This window comes from Somniosus microcephalus, chromosome 10 (assembly GCF_052327205.1).
Source record: "Somniosus microcephalus isolate GS21.2 chromosome 10, FLI_Smic_1.0, whole genome shotgun sequence".
In the NCBI taxonomy this organism is placed as follows: Eukaryota; Metazoa; Chordata; class Chondrichthyes; order Squaliformes; family Somniosidae; genus Somniosus; species Somniosus microcephalus.
The window spans coordinates 202123372-202142184 of NC_140996.1; the positions used below are offsets into that span (position 1 = coordinate 202123372).

At 41.3% G+C, this 18813-nt stretch overlaps 1 protein-coding gene across 1 annotated transcript in view; it reads left to right on the forward strand.

Moving 5' to 3' along the window:
- Positions 1–17871, forward strand: part of fchsd2 (FCH and double SH3 domains 2) — a 267174-nt gene extending 249303 nt beyond the window's left edge. The window contains 3 exon segments of the mRNA XM_085999451.1: positions 11081–11210; positions 11615–11700; positions 12913–17871. Coding sequence (XP_085855577.1) covers positions 11081–11210; positions 11615–11700; positions 12913–12996 — 300 coding nt within the window. The 3' untranslated portion in view covers positions 12997–17871.
- The last annotated feature ends 942 nt before the right edge of the window (positions 17872–18813 follow it).

Here is an 18813-nt window from a genome sequence, read left to right on the forward strand (position 1 = left end):
CCAGAGGTACAGCCACAGCAGTTTAATGATTTGTTTTTTTAAGGGAGCTTTGCACAGAGGAAGGCCTAAAAAGCTGCGGAAATGCAGAATAGAAGGAAATAACACAATCCTTCCTTCCTGCCCATTAACTTGTTTATGGAACAAAGCAGCATTCAGAAACCGTATTCGGACATATGTAGCTGATTCTACTGAAACATTTTAGCTGATTCTTAGTCACTTATAATAATATTGTGCTGAAAAATTAGCTGCAAGGTTTTATACACCTATTCTTATCAAATAATTTTTTGTTCAAAGCAGCCATACGGCAGTGCATAAAGCTTCTTGCTTCCACAATTTTTTTTACAGCCAGTAAGGCAGGTTGAACAGAGCTTTGAGTTAGTTCATGGTTATTGGTACCAACATTACCACCTTTAGCTAACTGAGAGATGAACATGGATATTGTAGTGCTGTGGGAGCGCCCAGTTTTGTGACCCTGTATCCCAGTAATCTCTGGGACTTGAACCTAGAATCACGGGATTGTCCCAAGGAGAATCTTGGTGGCATAGTAACCATATTTTTGGAAACCGCCTAAAATATACTTGTTGATAGTGTACTATAATTTACTATAATTTTTCAGCCCATTATATTAGAAATTACACATTTTTGTCTAGTTTTGGCTTAATGATTCCCCTTAATCTAGTCACAATACATAAGAGTTTAACAAAAACAGCTGTTGTCCAAATCATGTCCCGCACCCTAACTCATACGAACATACGAAAATAACGGACTGGCAAAGCTGGTTCATCAAGCCTGCCCCACACTCGTAATGGCTGGAGCATCATGAACAGATACTTCCTCTCTCTTTCCACCCCCCACTCCCCCAGTCATCCCCGCAGCCATGTAATCTCCTGGGAGAGGCAGAAAACGGGAAAACCTAGGGCCAATAGGTGGGGGGAACTCCCCAACCACTTCAGGCAATCAAAATCAGTCCAGGCATTCGTTATCTATTAAACCACTTCCCTTTATATGATGCAGTCTCTGCCCCTGTCAAGAACCAGTCCAGCTCCCTCTTGTAGGTATGCAGAGAGCCAGCACACATCCCACCAGCCGACAACGCATCCCAGAGGCTTGCTTGATACTCTCTGGGAAAAGAAGAAACGCCTAACATCAAGCATATTCCTACTTTTGCATAGTGTAAACGCATGCCCCTTGGTCTGAGAGTAAGGAAGTAATAAATGTATACAAAGCTTTGGTTAGAGTACTGTGCAGTTTTGGAAACTCCATTATACAAAGGACATTAGAGCCGTAGAACATGTGTAATGGAGATTCACTAGGATGAAGCCAGAGATGGGAAACTTTAGTCATAAGGAGAAACTCAAGATACTGAAACTATTTCAACTGGAGTAGAGTGCTAACAAGAAATTGAACAGAGATTTTTATAATTATGAAGGGCTTTGATCGGTTGAACAAGGAAAGACTATTTTCCCTGCTTGGGGAGTCGGTGACGAGGGGTCATAAGTTTAAAGCTAACTAAGGAGGAGCAGAGGGGTTAAGAGAATTTCTTTTACTTAAAGCATTGTTAGAACATTGAGCACTTTGCTACATAGCGTGGTTGAGGCAGAGATTACTGCATCTTTTAAGAGAGAATTGGATAAATATTTGAAACCGAGGAAGATGCAGAGCTATGGGCAGAGAACAGGGTCATAGAATTAATCTTAAAAGAGAGGCAAATGGCCTCTTTCTGTGCTGTGAATGTCTAAGGTTCCATAAGTTTAAGGCTTTAAACTAAATAGTAGCGGGGGGGGGGGGGGGGAGGGTGAAGGGGACTTTCTAGAAAGTCACAGAAAGAAGAAGGCAATAGTGCAGGGTAGCAATGATAACCAGAGTGTGACAGAAGGAGACAGAGCGTACGAACATAAGCGTGCACCAGCAAATAGTTTGAGTAGGTAAAAATGGTATTAAGAAAAAATTTAAAGCTCGTTATCTGAATGCATGCAGCATTCGTAACAAGATAGATGAGTTGACGGCACAAATAGAAATAAATGGGTATGATCGCATAGCCATTGCAGAGACGTGGTTGCAAGGTGACCAAGGCTGGGAACTGGATATTCAGGGGTATTTGACATTTCGGAAGGATAGGCAGAAAGGAAAAGGAGGTGGGGTAGCTCTGTTAATAAAGGATCAGATTAGTGCAGTGGTGAGAAATGATATTGGCTCAGAAGATCAAGATGTAGAATCGGTTTGGGTGGAGATGAGAAATAGTAAGGGAAAGAAGTCACTGGTGGGAGTAGTCTATAGGCCCCCTAACAGTAGCTACACTGTAGGACAGAGTATAAATCGCAAAATAATGGGGGCGTGTAAGAAGGGTACTGCAATAATCATGGGCGATTTTAATCTTCATATAGATTGGACAAATCAAATTCGCAAGGGTAACCTTGAGGACGAGGTCATAGAATGTATTCGGGATGGTTTCTTCGAACAATACATTGTGGAACCAACCAGGGAGAAGGCTATTTTTGATCTGGTAATGTGTGATGAGACAGGATTAATTAATGATCTCATAGTAAAGGATCCTCTCGAAGAGCGATCATAGCATGATAGAATTTCAAATTCAGTTTGAGGCTGAGAAACTTGGGTCTGAAACTAGTGTCCTAAACTTAAATAAAGGCAACTACAAAGGTATGAAGACAGAGTTGGCTAAAGTAGACTGGGAAAATAGATTAAAGGGTAAGACGGTAGATAAGCAGTGGCAGACATTTAAGGAGATATTTCATAACTCTCAGCAAAGGTTTATTCCAGTGAGAAAGAAAGACTGAGAAGGATGAACCATCCATGGCTAGCTAAGGAAGTTAAGGATGGTATCAAATTGAAAGAAAAGGCGTACAATGTTGCGAAGATTGGTGGTAGGCCAGAGGATTGGTAAATTTTTAGAAACCAGCAAAGGATGACTAAAAAAAAAATAGAGGGAGAAGCTAGATTATGAAAATAAACTAGCAAAAAATATAAAAACGGACAGTAAGCACTTCTCTACAGGTATATGAAAGGGAAGAGACTAGCTAAAGTAAACGTTGGTCCTTAGAGGATGGGACTGGGGAATTAATAATGGGAAACAGGGAAATGGCAGAGACTTTGAACAAATATTTTGTATCGGACTTCAAGGTAGAAGATACTAAAAGCATCCCAATAATAATTGATAATCAAGGGGCTATAGTGAGGGAGGAACTTAAAACAATCACTATCACTAGAGAAAAAGTACTAGGCAAACTAATGGGACTAAAGGCTGACAAGTCCCCTGGACCTGATGGCCTACATCTTAGGGTCTTAAAAGAAGTGGCTGCAGAGATAGTTGATGCGTTGGTTGTAATCTACCAAAATTCCCTGGATTCTGGAGAGGTCCCAGCGGATTGGAAAACCGCAAATGTAACGCCCTTATTCAAGAAAGGAGGGAGGCAAAAAGCAGGAAACTATAGGCCAGTTAGCCTAACATCTGTCATTGGTAAAATGCTGGAATCCATTATTAAGGGAGTAGTAGCAGGACATTTAGAAAATCATAATACAATCAAGCAGAGTCAGCATGGTTTTATGAAAGGGAAATTGTGTTTGACAAATTTACTGAGTTCTTTGAGGATGTAACGAGCAGGGTGGATAAAGGGGAATGAGTAGATGTAGTGTATTTGGATTTCCAGAAGGCATTCGATAAGGTGCCACATAAAAGGTTACTGCACAAGATAAGAGCTCATGGGGTTGGGAGTAATATATTAGCATGGATAGAGGATTGGCTAATTAACAGAAAACAGAGAGTTGGGATAAATGGGTCCTTTTCAGGTTGGCAAACTGTAACTAGTGGGGTGCCACAGGGATCAGTGCTGGGGCCTCAACTATTTACAATCTATATTAATGACTTGGATGAAGAGACCGTGTGTACTGTAGTCAAATTTGCTGATGATACAAAGATAGGTGGGAAAACAAGTTATGAGGAGGACACAGAGTCTGCAAAGGGATATAGATAGGTTAAATGAGTGGGCAAAAATTTGGCAGATGGAGTATAATGTGGGAAAATGTGAGGTTATCCACTTTGGTAGGAAAAATAAAAAAGCAAATTATTATTTAAATGGAGATAAACTACATAATGCTGTGGTACAGAGGGATCTGGGGGTCCTCATACATGAAACAAAAAGTTAGCATGTGGGTGCAGCAAATAATTAGGAAGGCAAATGGAATGTTGGCCTTTTTTGCAAGGGGATGGAGTATAAAAGTAGGGAAGTCTTGCTACAACTGTACAGGGCGCTGGTGAGACCACACCTGGAGTACTGCGTGCAGTTCTGGTCTCCTTAAAGAGGAATATACTTGCATTGGAGGCAGTTCCGAGAAGGTTCACTAGGTTCATTCCTGAGATGAAGGGGTTGTCTTATGAAGAAAGGTTGAGCAGGTTGGGCCTATACTCATTGGAGTTTAGAAGAATGAGAGGGGATCTTATTGAAACATATAAGATACTGAGGGGGCTCGACAAGATAGATGCAGGGAGGATGTTTCCCCTCGTGGGGGAATCTAGAACTAGGGGACACAGTTTCAGGAAAAGGGGCCGTCCATTTAAAACGGAGATGAGAAGGAATTTCTTCTCTGAGCGTCGTGAATCCTTGGAATTCTCAACCCCAGAGAGCTGTGGAGGCGGAGTCATTGAATATATTCAAGCGGAGATAAACATATATTTGAGCTACAGGGGAGTCGAGGGTTATGGGGAGTGGGCGGGAAAGTGGTATTGAGGCCAAGACCAGATCAGCCATGATCTTATTGAATGGCGGAGCAGGCTCGAGCGGCTGAATTACCTACTCCTGCTCCTATTTCTTATGTTCTTATAAATTTGTGTCATTAAAGATGTTAGCAGATTTCCCATGGTTACAGTCGCAACAAAAGGGTTGTTAATCCGGCAACAATAACTTCTTTATGATTCAGACCCGAGTGGTTTTAAACAACAAGCATTCATATATATTGGCCCAGAAATTCGGGTCGGAGGATTCCTGCGGGTGCAAGCCCCCGATCTGCACTTACCTTGCGCGCCGGCCGTTGAGCTGTGGGTCCCCGTGGAATTTCGATCCTGGGCCTGCTCCAACTGCCAGCGCGCAGTGCTTGCGTATCCCAGGGGCGTAGTTAGTTCGATGCGTCCCCTGGGATCACGTGGGCCATGGAGAGCTTATGGTAGCAGGGAATGCTTCGTTCATAAGTTTGAAAGGAAGACCTGTCAAACTTATAAATACTATAAGCCCCAAAACATCACTAAATCTTCAAAAAAAAATATTAAAAACATCACATTTTTTAAATAAACTATAAATTACATGAAATAACTATTAAACAATTTAAATTTTTGAAAAAAATAATTTTATTTTCTAACAGGGCTAAAAATAAACTTACCTTTTAAAGTATTTAAAAATAATAAACCTGTGGAAAAAATGTTTTAATTTTAATTAATTCACCACTTACCTGGTAAAAAGCAGGCCTTGTGACTGGTTTTAACATGTCTAACTTCTGGAGACTTACCTTCCCGGGATAACCTGCAAAAAAAAACGTAAGTTCGATGCGCACGCGCTGCCTCTCCTGCGCACGCGCTCCACCTCTTAACCCCTTCTTTCAGGGGAACGGAAGTGCCGTTTTCCTGCACATGCGCAGTGCATGCAGGAAACTGGCACTTCCATTGGGCCTACGGGTGAGTACCCCGTGCATACTCACCCGTGGAGACCCGAATTTCTGGGCCATTGACTAATAACAGCATTGGTTTTATACAACTGTCTTACATAGAGTCATAACGGCACAGAAGGAGGCCATTCGGCCCATCGAGTCCATGCCGGCTGTAGAGCAATCCAGTCAGTCCCATTCCTCTGCGCTATCCCCGTAGCCCTGCAAGTTTATTTCCCTCACATGCCTATCCAGTCTCCCCTTGAAAACATTGAGTGTGTCTGCTTCCACCTTTTCCGTCGGCAGTGAGTTCCAGGTCCTCACCACTTGCTGCGTAAAAAAGTTTTTCCTCACGTCCCCCCGTATCTCTTGCCCAAAACCTTAAATCTGTGTCCCCTAGTCCTTGTGCCATCAACTAGTGGGAACAGCCTTTCCCCATTTAGCCTATCCAAACCCGTCATAATCTTGTACACCTCTCAAATCACCCTGTAACTTCCTTTGCTCTAATGAAAACAAATCCAGCTTCTCCGACCTGTCCTTGTAGCTAAGATCCCCCATCCCCAGAACCATTCTGGTAAATCTCCTCTGCACCCTCTCAAGGGCCTTCACATCCTTCCTAAAGTGTGGAGACCAGAACTGGACGCAATACTCCAGTTGTGGCCTAACCAGCGCTTTATAAAGGTTCAGCATAACTTCTCTACATTTGTACTCAATACCTCTATTTATGAAGCCCAAGATCCCAGATGCTTTGCTAACCACTCTCTCAATATGTCCTGCCACCTTCAGGGACCTATGCACATTAACTCCCAGGTCCCTCTGTCCCTGCACGCTCTTTAAAACTGTGCCATTAAGTATATATTGCCTCTCCCTGTTCCTTTTGCCAAAATACATCACCTCACACTTCTTTGTATTACATTCCATCTGCCACTTGTCTGCCCATTCTGCTAGCCTTTCTATGTCCTGCTGCAGTTGACCACAACTTGCTGTTTTCTGTCCTTAAGCCAATTCCTTATCCAAGCTGCCACTGACCCACCTATTCCATGAGCCTCAATTTTGTTAACCAGCCTTCTATGTGGTACTTTGTCAAACGCCTTCCGAAAATCCATGTAGACAACATCCATTGCATTCCCTTCATCAATCCTCCCTGTTACTTCATCAAAAAATTCAATTAGATTACTCAAACACGATCTCCCTTTTACAAATCCATGTTGGCTCTCCTCAATTAGCTTAAATCTCTCCAAGTGCCTGTTAATTTTTTCCTTGATTATTGTTTCTAAAGCTTTACCCACCATTGATGTTAAACTGACCAGCCTGTAGTTACTAGGATTGTCCTTGCATCCTTTCTTGAACAATGGTGTCACATTTGCCACTTTCCAATCCTCGGGCACCTCCCCCGCATCTAGGGAAGATTGGAAAATGATGGCAAGCCCTTCCGCTATCTCCTTCCCCAATTCCCTTAGCAACCTGGGATGCAAGCCATCTGGACCAGGCGACTTATCCACTCTAAGCATACCCAGCCTTTCTAGTACATCCTGTCTATCAATTTTCACCCCTTCCATTGCATCTACCTTTTCCACTTCTACTGATATTTCGTCAACGTCTACCTCCTTAGTAAACACCGATACAAAGTACTCATTGAGTATTCTAGCCTTGCCTTGCGCCTTTAAGCATATATCACCTTCTTTGTCTCTAATAGGCCCCACCCCGCCTCTTACTACCCGCTTACTGTTTACATGCTGGTAGAAGATTTTTGGGTTCCCTTTTATGTTAACCGCCATTCTACTCTCGTATTCTCTTTGTCAATCTCATTTTCATCTTCACTTCCCCTCTCAACTTATTGTATTTGGTCTGGTTCTCCCTTGAAGAATTCACCTGACATTCATCATACACCCTCTTTTTTGTCTCATCATCTTCTCTATCTCCCTCATCATCCAAGGAGCCCTTGCTTTGTTTCCCTTACCATTCTCTCTTGTTGGAATGTACCTAGCCTGTACTTGGAACGTCTCCTCCTTAAAGATCTCCCATTGCTCCATTACAGTTTTTCCTGTTGGTCTTTGGTTCCATTTTACTGTGGCTAGATCCTTTCGCATCCCATTTAACTTAGCCCTATTCCAGTTTAGAAGTTCCACTCTAGATTGTTCCTTGCTCCTCTCCATTGCTAATCTTATGATATGATGATCACTCGTACCCAAGTGTTCTCCCACAGACACTTGGTCGACCTGGCCCACCTCATTCCCCAGCACCAGATCCAGCAATGCCTCCTTCCTAGTTGGGCCAAGAACATACTGGTCAAGGAAATTCTCCTGAACACATTTTAGAAATTCCTCCCCCTCCTTTCCCTTTACCCTTGCATTTTCCCAATCGATATTTGGGTAATTAAAGTCCCCCAATATCACCACTCTATAGCTCTTGCATATCTCTGCGATTTCCCTGCAGATTTGCTCCTCGACCTCCCTCTCACTATTTGGAGGCCTGTAGAATATCCCCAATAGTGTGACCATACCCTTTTCGCTCCTCAACTCTAACCAAATGGATTCTGTCTTTGTCCCCTCAATAACATCCTCCCTTTCCAACACTACAATGTCTTCCTTAATCAGCACTGCCACCCCACCTCCCTTTTTTCCTTCCCTATCTTTCCTGAACATCTTGTACCCTTGAATATTAAGTGCCCAGTCCTCACTGTTTTTAAGCCACGTTTCCGTTATTGCCACAACATCATATTGCCACATGGCTAATTGTGCTTGTAGTTCACCAACCTTATTCATCACACTTTGTGCATTTACGTACATGCATTCTAAACCCATTTTTGAATTTTTCGTAGTCTTTCTTAGTATGCTCCTATCTACTGTGGTACTACTTCTGCCTCTAGTACTATCCAACACACACTTTTATGCACCTTATTCCTCTTTTCTACTCCTATATGCTGGCGCCCATCCCCCTGCCAAGCTAGTTTAAACCCTCCCCAACAGCACTAGCAAACCCCCTCACGAGAATATTGGCCCCAGCTCTGTTGCAGCATAACCCGTCCGGCTTGTACAGGTCCCACCTTCCCCAGAAATGGTCCCAATGCCTCAGGAATCTAAAGCCCTCCCCCCTGCACCATCTCTCCAGCCACGCATTCATCTGTTCTATCCTCCTATTCCTGTACTCACTAGCACGTGGCACTGGGAGTAATCCGGAGATTACTACCTTTTGAGGTCATACTTTTTAATCTCCTAGCTCCCTATGGTCTGCCTGCAGGACCTCCTCCCTCTTTCTGCCTATGTCGTTGGTACCAATATGGACAACGACCTCTAGCTGTTCACCCTCCCCCCTCAGAGTGTCCTGCAGCCGCTCAGTGACACCCTTGACCCTGGCACCAGGGAGGCAACATACCATCCTGGAGTCACATCTGCATCCACAGAAATGCCTATCTGTTCCCCTAACCAATGAATCTCCTATCACTATTGCTCTTCCACTTTTCTTCCTCCCCTCCTGTGCAGCTGAGCCACCCATGGTGCCGTGGCCTTGGCTCTGGCTGCTCTCCCCAGAGGAGCCATCACCCCCACCAGTTTCCAGAACTGTGAACCGGTTAGCGAGCGAGATGCACTCTGGGGATTCCTGCCCTACCTGCCTGGTCCTCCTTCTCTGTCTGGCGGTCACCCATTCCCTCTCTGCCTGCACATTCTGAGGCTGCGGGGTGACCACTTCTAGAAACGTGCTTTCCAAGTATTTCTCAGCCTCACGGATGCACTGTAGTGACTCCAGCTGACGCTCAAGTTCTGAAACCCGGAGCTCGAGTTGCTGCAGTTGGCAACACGTCCTGCACACGTGGTCATCCAGGCTGCAAGAAGCGTCCAGGATATTCCACATGGCACAGGATGAGCAAATCATGGGACTGAGCTGCCCTGCCATGCCTCTATTTACCAGACTATGAGGTAATTTAGCAGAAATAAACTTAAAACTTAACAAGAAACACTCAACAGCTACCCACCAATCAGCACTTCCCTCTATTTAGATAGGCTATGAACTACTTAGCAGAAATATAGTGAAAACAGAACAAAAAAAACTTACCACAAATACTCACCCTATACTCCCCTCTCAGCTCCCTTGTGCCAGCGACACCTTTGAATTCTGACGTCACTCCTGCGTTGTATCACTTGCTGACTGTCTCCCTCGCAGGTAGTCGGCTCACTCAGACTCCCAGGCCTCTGCTCCACGCTGCCCTTCTCCCCGGTCTCCGACTCCATTTCTCCCGCAGGTCCGCTTGCTCAGACGTTAAATGGCAAGCAATTAATACAACCTGTTTTCTTCTCAAAGTCTCGTTCAAGCTGATCAGACTTGTATTCTTTGTGAATGGACTAATGGCTGTCCCAACGGCGTTCTAACTTTGAGGAAGAATGTTCCATACTATTCACCTACCTTGGCTGCATCTACGCACAACAGTATGCGTAGATGCACGTTTACGGAGGCCACGCATTGAGGTGTTTATCCAGCTTCTAATCTTTTGGCCTTCACCTCTGTTCCGCCGCCACCTCTGTTTATGTACTTTAAATGTGTAGGCCAAGCGACCTTGCAGGCTTTTTCATATGTGGTGTCTTAGCAACTGCCCCCCATCTCGGTATGGGCCATCTCTTGACCTGGGTGTTTATTATTCTTTGTCTTTTGAGTTTCCAAACTGTCTTTGTTCATACATTTCCCCTTTCCTCCACATTTGCTCTCTGGCTAAAATGCTAAAGCAAAGCATGCAAGGATACTTTGACCATTTAAACCATTTTAAAATATTCTAACAAAAGGTAGACTTTATTTAAAAATAAAATGCAATATTAATCAACCCTATAATTTATAACCTTGGTATTATCATTTGATGTGACTATAGCTGTTATTATTTTAATTAAATATATAAATTGATTTGTCAACAATTATGTAATTTTAAAAAAATTTACAATATAGATTTTAATAGTGCATGTTGTTTGAACAGAATGAATGATGAAGAGTTTTCACAGGTGAGTTATGAGGTTTGCCTCATTCATGAACCAACAAAACAAGTTGTCCTGGGAACCATTCCGTTCCAGTCAACCATAGTGCAGCTTAACCTTGAATCTTTCAGCATCGGTAAAAGAGTATTTACAATTCTGAGTCAAACTCTTTTATCCATAGAAGCACCTGCTTGTCTGGCCTTCGTTATCTGTTTAGTCTCTTGTATGACCATGTATAAGCAGATGCTTTTTGTGTCCTATGTGTGGATATGGTGAAATTGCAGGCTGCTGGTGGACTGAGAAATGTACAAAAGAAACTTCACCTGGATTAAGCAATTCATTATGATGGGGAAAAAACCCACAAAATGCTCATTACAAAAATGTTATGGACTAATCAGCATAAATATAAATCTAATACCTGAGTAATATTCAGCTTCTCATATATTTTCTGTTTGTTAAAATCTGATGTGCAGGTATCTCCATCCTCAAGACCACAGGCCAGTCTTCCTTCATTACCATTGTATGATCAGCCACCTTCCAGCCCTTTTAGCAGCCCAGACAAGTCAGGATCACAGTTCTTTCCCAGATCACCCTCAGTAACAGGTAAAGTATGGAAGCTATACTAGAACTTATTAGCTAGATGTTAGGATAACTGGTGCTGTTTACTGTAGCAGGCTCCTGCAAGACTAATAAATTTGCCCACAACACCACCTACGGCTTGAGTGTTAATAATCATGTGCCTCTTCTGTAAGTATATTTTAAGTTCCTAAACTTGTCTTGCATCTTTCAAAATGTACATTGTTATATTGAATATCTACCCAAAAAAAATTACATTTTGGTGCTGGTTATAAATACAAGACTCTTTTAATTCTTTCTGGAACCAAAATGGTACAAGTGGAGTATAAAACTTATTTTTAATCTGTCAAAAAAGTAACATTTGTAGACATCATAAATGTTTGTGGTTTTGATGAAATTACATGTGTGTACTACTTGCATTCAATTTTCAGACCATGAAAGCTTAATTTCAGAAGCATCCACTAATCCACAACCACAGAGATGCACACCAGAAACTTCAGTTGGAAAAATCCGACCGGTAAGTTCTACATGTTGGTTCTTGTGATCTCAATCTTACCTTGTTGCAAGTAACATTGCTTTAAAGCGCTGCAGGGATACTTCTCCATTTTACCATTTTTTTCCCTCTTCTAAAGACATTGGTTTGTACTGATGTAAAGTTCCATAAGTGTACACAACTGTTCAATGCCCATTCCTCATGTGTGAGCACAGACAGAGTGTCCGCAGGCTTGTTGACTGTGGGGCATCGAGCCAAGCCCACACTTTCCTCATTTGACATCTATACGTGTATGCTCCAGCAGGCATTGCCCCAAGTGTGATAACCCCAATCGCTTGTTTTTCTCCTCCCTACCCTGGAGACACTGAGGATAATTAAAACATCCCCCACCAGCACCAACCCAGCCAAAGCTCAGTACAGAACAGGATCAAATCTAGTGTTTGATTGCTGAGCACTATACCACATGGTTTGTTTATCCATTGAGCTAACTGGGTAGTTTACCATTAAGTTCTGTAGGATGAATTGGATATTATTTAAAATAGAGCTGTTGCTGGCTCAAATTACTTTTCACTACCTAGACTTTCCAAAACCCATACATTTTAAAGATGGATGCTATGTCAAACTTTTGGCATACTTTAATCAGAACAACTCCAGCTTTGTCCAAGCAGGGCTAAGCATAGAATGGAATAGAACAAGAAATTGGAAATGCTTGCGTGATCCAAGGCTATGTCTTCGGTGTGCTGCATTTGCACTGTTCACGTTGGCATTGGCTAGACAGGGCATGGAGTACAGGTTATGGCATACATACTGTATACTAGTAAGAAAGGATGTACCTGGGGTGATTCAATAATGATGCTCAGCAGAACACGTTAGTGGTTGGAAGATGGGACGGGTAAATTTGTGTTTTTTTTTTAATACGTTGCATTCTGGTTGTAACGTATTGGAATAGTTGAGGGACTGTCATAATGGCGCTATCCCACAGAATATTTTTTGGTTGTTGCTCTGTGATGGAAACAATCAGAAATGACACCATAGATATGGTTCTGATATCTGTTTGAACAAAGCTCTGGGATCTGGTTAATTTCTGCTTCTACTATCTAATTGGTCAAAGGGACTCTACAGCATTACATCACACATTTACAGAGACAAAAGATTTTTAATAATATAGGTAATTTGTCTTAATATTAAAACAGCGGGTTAATTTCAGGATATGATGCAGCGTTTCTCTCTTTGCAGGTACGGGCTGCTCCACCTCCACCTACCCAGCACCATCGCCGAAAACCAGAAAAGACAGAGGAAGTAGAAATAACTCTGGTGTAACCAACAGATCACCTTTGTGTGTTCAGACTTGAGACTGAATTATTCAGCGTTTTTGGTTTCAGATTCCTTGCGTTCTCTGCCCCACCAGTGCAATGGAATCTATAGTCAAGGAGCAGCAGAAGGCAAAGAAAAAAAGGCGGTTATGAAGTGTGGATCATGAGGAAAGTCGACTTTCCTTCTTTAATTTGCAAATATCTTGTGCCTTTGTAGCCACCACTTTATCTTTCCGGTCATTTAAATTGGGCCATAAGTTTTTTTTGTCCTTTTTTAGTACAATGAGAGGAATACTGCTTGACCAATCTAACTTTCAATGGGTCCAGTCCTGTTCCAGTCCACTATTTAAAAGACATTTAGCACACTGCATCTTCTGTCCCCAGTGCAGCAGAGTCTGGTACTTCTGTGATTCTATGCCCATTGTGCTGTGCAGGGCACAGTTTTGGATCAGAAAGGTGTGTTTCTCTGGTGCAGTTCCAGTCCATAGCTGTTGGTTTTTATACCAGTGCCTGTAGTGCCAGATACAGGTATGGTTGTTATATCAGTCAATCATTCATCATTGTTTTGAGACTGAAGGATGTGGGTAGAAGTGAAGTTTTTTTTTAAAGGCACAGGACATGTTCTTCATAACATTTATATTGTACATTCATTAGCACATTACTGTAACCACAAGGTTGAACTACTTGTAAAACATATCTCCCTTTAGTATTAATCCAATCTGTATACATGTATTCAACTGTAATGTGCAGTAGCGTGAATGGACTAGAAGAATTGAGGGGATAGGCTTGAGTAAGAACTGAAATTCTTTTAAGAGGGGCTGGTTCCTCTCAGTAGTTCTAGTGCAAAGAAAGAGAATCAGACAAATAAGGGAATAAATACAAACAATGCCTCTATGTTAACTCAAGAGTCTTAGTTTTCCATAATTGTGTATGACTAATATTTATGCAATAATTTAGTCAAGAAAGAAAAGACATTATGGACATATTAAAATGGGAAACTTTATAAACTTATTTCCAGTGAAGCTGTAGAGCACGAATGCCCTTCTAGTAAGAGGAATGGATTGCTTTGTCTTCTGGAGGTTACATTTTCCTTCCTCTTAGTTTAAAAAGGACCTTTAAAATCACTCTCTTTTATTTAAATTACATATATTGGTTAAATCTTGACATGCTAATTATTTTTTCATTCAAAAAAATTGACATTGTACTCCCCAAAATATATAATGGCAGTATTAAACTGGAAGGGAGGCATATTTGCTGAATAATGCAACTTCATGATTGCAGTAAACCATTTGACTTGTTTCTTGTGTGCATTAATTAAATATACAAAAGGCAAATTGTTACATTTAAATAGGGTTGGCAGGTTTGAAGTTTATCAGTAAAAACACAGGAAGTGTATCTCCACTGTTAAAGTGGGAACCGCTGTTTAAATTGCCTTTTGCCAGAGCACGCTTCAGGTTTCTGAATTATATGCACACTTCAGCTTTTATTCCACAGTCAGGGGTTTTCAGACTTACTATATTGAATGTACTAAAGGGTTAGAAAACTGGAAAAACGGGACTGGAGGCTAAGGATAACATTTCAATTGCTGCAAACTTTAAATATTAAACAAATAACTGCCAAATGTTTTCATAAAGACTGCTAAGTTTGAGTGACAAAGTGGCAGAGGTGATGTAGATCGAAAGTTAACTTTTTTGCAGAGTAGATTCTTGAATGATCCAATTTATTAGACTAAAGTCTTTAAATCTGATGGCTGCCATTTGTTCAAATTCTCTATTCTCTCTCATCTTCCCCTTCTCACAATAAGAGTGTTATTTGCTGGTGTCAATCTTGTATACCAATACTGCTGGAGGAGAAACTGAGGTTGGCAATTGCATTTTTGAATTCAATTGCAGTATTTGGCTATTGCACCTCATAGTAAGAACTTTTAAACCACTTTTAATTATCTCCAGTGGGAATTAGATTTGAGTCCTGCATCTTTACACAAAGTTAACTTGCAACACTAAAACAAAAGCAAAACTATAGTGTTCAGATGCTGCAATTCTACCTAGCCTTGTATTAATCTTCCAACAGTTATGTAGACATTAAAATGGTCCATCTTGATAGTCAACTATCTATCTTTTCAAGCTTAGAAGCCTCATTATTTCCCCTTATCAAGCTGTGTTGGTCAGCAAGATTCAAACTTGGTTTTCATTGTTTTAACCAATAAATGTACTTGGAATTCATTTTTAAACACCTCTTCTAGTTTATTATTGCATAATCTTGCTTGGATTTAGCAGCCAGTTCCACTTGTGTATTTCCTTTCATACAGATTAATCTCTAGAACTGTACATGTATATATACATACATTGAAGTAAACATACAGTAAAGCATTGTATATTATGCTGAAATGCAATCAACCACATCACTGTTCGCTTACAAATACTACATGTAAAAGTATCATGTCCCGGTTGGTCGTCATATACATGGTAAATCATCAGAAAATTTAAATCTGTAGGATGTAGATGTAGTGGCAAGCAGAGGGCTCCCATTCAAAGGACCGGAGTTTGAATTCCTTCTGCCCCAACCTCCCTTCCCCTTCTCCCCACCCCCAGACAAGTCTGATTCAGGATAGGCCCCCCTACTGAGGAATTCACTACATTTCATTGGGGGGGCAGGGGGTTGGAATTGGTAGGGAAATAGTTCCTGTCCTGCAAGCCATGCTTCCTGCTGGCCAATACAAAGTGATGGTGATGGTCTTGGAGAAGTCCATGACTGATGAGTTGTGCCTTTCCAGCTGAAAGATGGTGCCAAAGCAGGAGAGCAAAGAAAGCGGTAAAAATTTGAGACATTTCTAAAAGACGGAAGTGTAAATTGCCATTGTTGCAGTTGAATCTTGATGACTGCACCAGTTGGTTGAGAATTATGGTTGAATCAGAATTTCTGCTTTGAGAGTAAGTGAAAATAGTATGTTCAATTTGTATGCTTGCATCAGGTATGTGTTAGTATCTCTCAATGCTTGTCATGGTTAATTAAGGAAAAAAGAAGCTTTGTATGAAAGCTTCGAGGGTAGCATAGATTTTATATGCATCAGTTTGATCACTTAAAATTGATTTGTGAATGCAAAGAAAAAGCAATTGTGCAACCAATAAGTAAACTCTCAAATCTGGAAAATTGACCTGTTTGTGTCACTGGTTCAGGACAGGTTCAGGTTTCAGCTATGGCGACACCCACATCCACCAATACTGCTGTGTACTGCGTTTTCTCAGTTATCAACAAAACCATTAGGTGTCAACCAGGTGAATCTTGTGCTTTTGTCTGATTCTGGCATGGAAGTAAATCTCCTGTAGGCCAAGAAGGGTAAAGCACTGACATAAGACTGTGGACGAGTCTGATCTTTGTTCAATCCACCTTACTGGAAAGGATTGTAAATGAGAATATCTACAGTAAAAGTACGACAAAACATTAATTGGTCAATGTTTTCCTTCATTATACATAGCTTTGAAGCACCAGTTTACTAAAGTTTCAAAGAATGTTTAAGCCTCCAACTGGATAAATACATGGCTTTCATGAACACCTCATTAACCAGATAGTTTGGGGAGGAAAAGTGATACAGCTTTTTAACTAAATAACTAATAACTCGCTGTTCCTGTATGATTTGACCCTTCTTTGATCTATGACTAAATACAAACTAGGTTATTACTTTTAAGGCTGCTATCTCTCGACTTCTGGAAGCTTTACAATAGTTTAGAAAATAGCACTTTAAAGTTATGGATCTGACTTCTCAATCTGATGAGTAGAGATTGAGTGAAGTCATAGCAAGTCACTGATCAAATAATGGTTAGTATAAGCAGGTAACCGTGTACTTTTTAAATAATTCTGTAAACCCTTGTTAAATAGTATACTACACACAGAAATTTTCTAATAGATTGTCATTTAAGGATACTGTATCCATAAAGGCTTTATCTGCCTGCGTTTTAAATATTTGGCTTGAAGAGGGTTAAGTTTAAAACTAGAGAGGTTGTGAAATGTGTGTCTGATTGGACATTTGGCTTATTTGAATCTACTCAAGCCATGTTGAGAGCCTTTTGAACTGGAGGTCACATGGTTTTGCTGTTTTGTAGCTTCAGAACTCAGTGGACATACATATACTGCCAACAGCCGAGCCTGACTTCCAGCACCTTGGTAGTGTGGTGGTGACACGACTTGCTACGTACCTCTTGAGCTGTAGGTTCAAATCCTGGTGAAGAGCTACACTCCAACCTACTTAGTAATATTCAATGACTGAGTTTCATCACCAGGCCAAAAACTGTTGCCTTGAAGAAACATGACACTTTTTAATGGCATTTACAAGAAGAAAGCACAAAGAGTTGTTGTAATGGTAAAGGAGTAATAGCAGGGACATAAATAAAATGTACATTGAGTTATCCAACAATAAAAAGGTTATTGTTTCTTTAAAACTGCACTCTCAGATATCGTTAGCGCCCTGCTTTAAATTCTTCTGTTGTATTCTGAAGTTCATTTAATTTTTGTTTACTTTTATGATGTTTACAGACCATATTTTTATAATCTGACACTATTGCTGTTGCCAGTTCATCCAAGCATCTTTGATTTTCCCCCTTTCAGTTGCCTATTGATTATTTGCCAGTTTGCCCATATTTTATATTTTCTCAAGTATTATTTTAAAATTGCATTTTTGCTCTAAATTAAGAATTGCTAAGAGTTTTCAAACTATATGTTCCCTTTTAATTGTCTATACTTGGGGCTGATTATCCATATTATACATTGTACAGTGTCAGTACTTCAAGCAGAGAAAGCAAATGTGCAAAATGTTTTCTGCAGTGTATTGGCTGTTAAAACTTGTATTTATTATGTACAAAATGTTAAATAAAAATTTGAAACTTTATGCAAGCTTTAATTATTTTTGGGAGTTTTATCTGAAAGTTTTACATTTTAGCCGAAGTCATCATGGCAATGTCACACGGCACTCTCAAATGCATACGTTTGCAGGTGTTGTATACAGTTGCATTGCACTACATATAGTCAGGGTTGAGGCCACTTCTTAGTAGGTGGCTGCAAGCCAAATAGGATCGGGAAGACAGTGGCCACTGCAGATCAGTGGCAGAGAACAGAGGAACAAAACCTCATTGATGAAGGTCTGAAATAATAATAGGAATGCTGGAAATATACTACAGGTCCACCAACATCTGCAAAGATGTTATTGTTTTGGTAGTGACCCATCGCCAGACAGTAGGATTTGGAGATTGTTGTATTGCTTGAGTAGTGGCAGAGGATTCTGTCACTCTGGGGCTGAGAATTGGGTGATGTGATCCCAAAGGAAAGGGGCCAAGGTGCTTATGTCCTTCTCCAGTTTTAAGCGCAGCCTGTGTATCCGTCATACTGGCACATCTACCGCAGCTGTTCTCCCCATGTATTTGTAGCAGCAGGGGTCAGGTTGCACCATAATTAAGTATATGGCTTTTTGCTAAGAATAGCAAGAACTGTATGGCTTTGAAGGCTGCAGGAGCTCTCCTTTGCAGGAGGCAGCATGCAAAGCATGCATAGGACCATGTCTAAGAAAATCATGAAAGAGGTTGTGTCTCTTGTTGCCTTGGTTGAGCTGTTGAAGAGGAGGTAAGGCATTTCACACAGGAAGGGCTGAATTTTCCATCCGGAAGTGGGATCGCGTTGGGTTTGGTGTTTGGCGGGTTCCGGACCCGCTGCCGGTTCCATCCACTCTGCGATAACGATTGAGTAGATTGGGCTTGTTAAGCCCGCTGTGCGCGTTACCTGGCCCAATCAGTGGGTGCGGGTCTGCTGCTCGCCTTTGACACATTTGAAGCAGTTG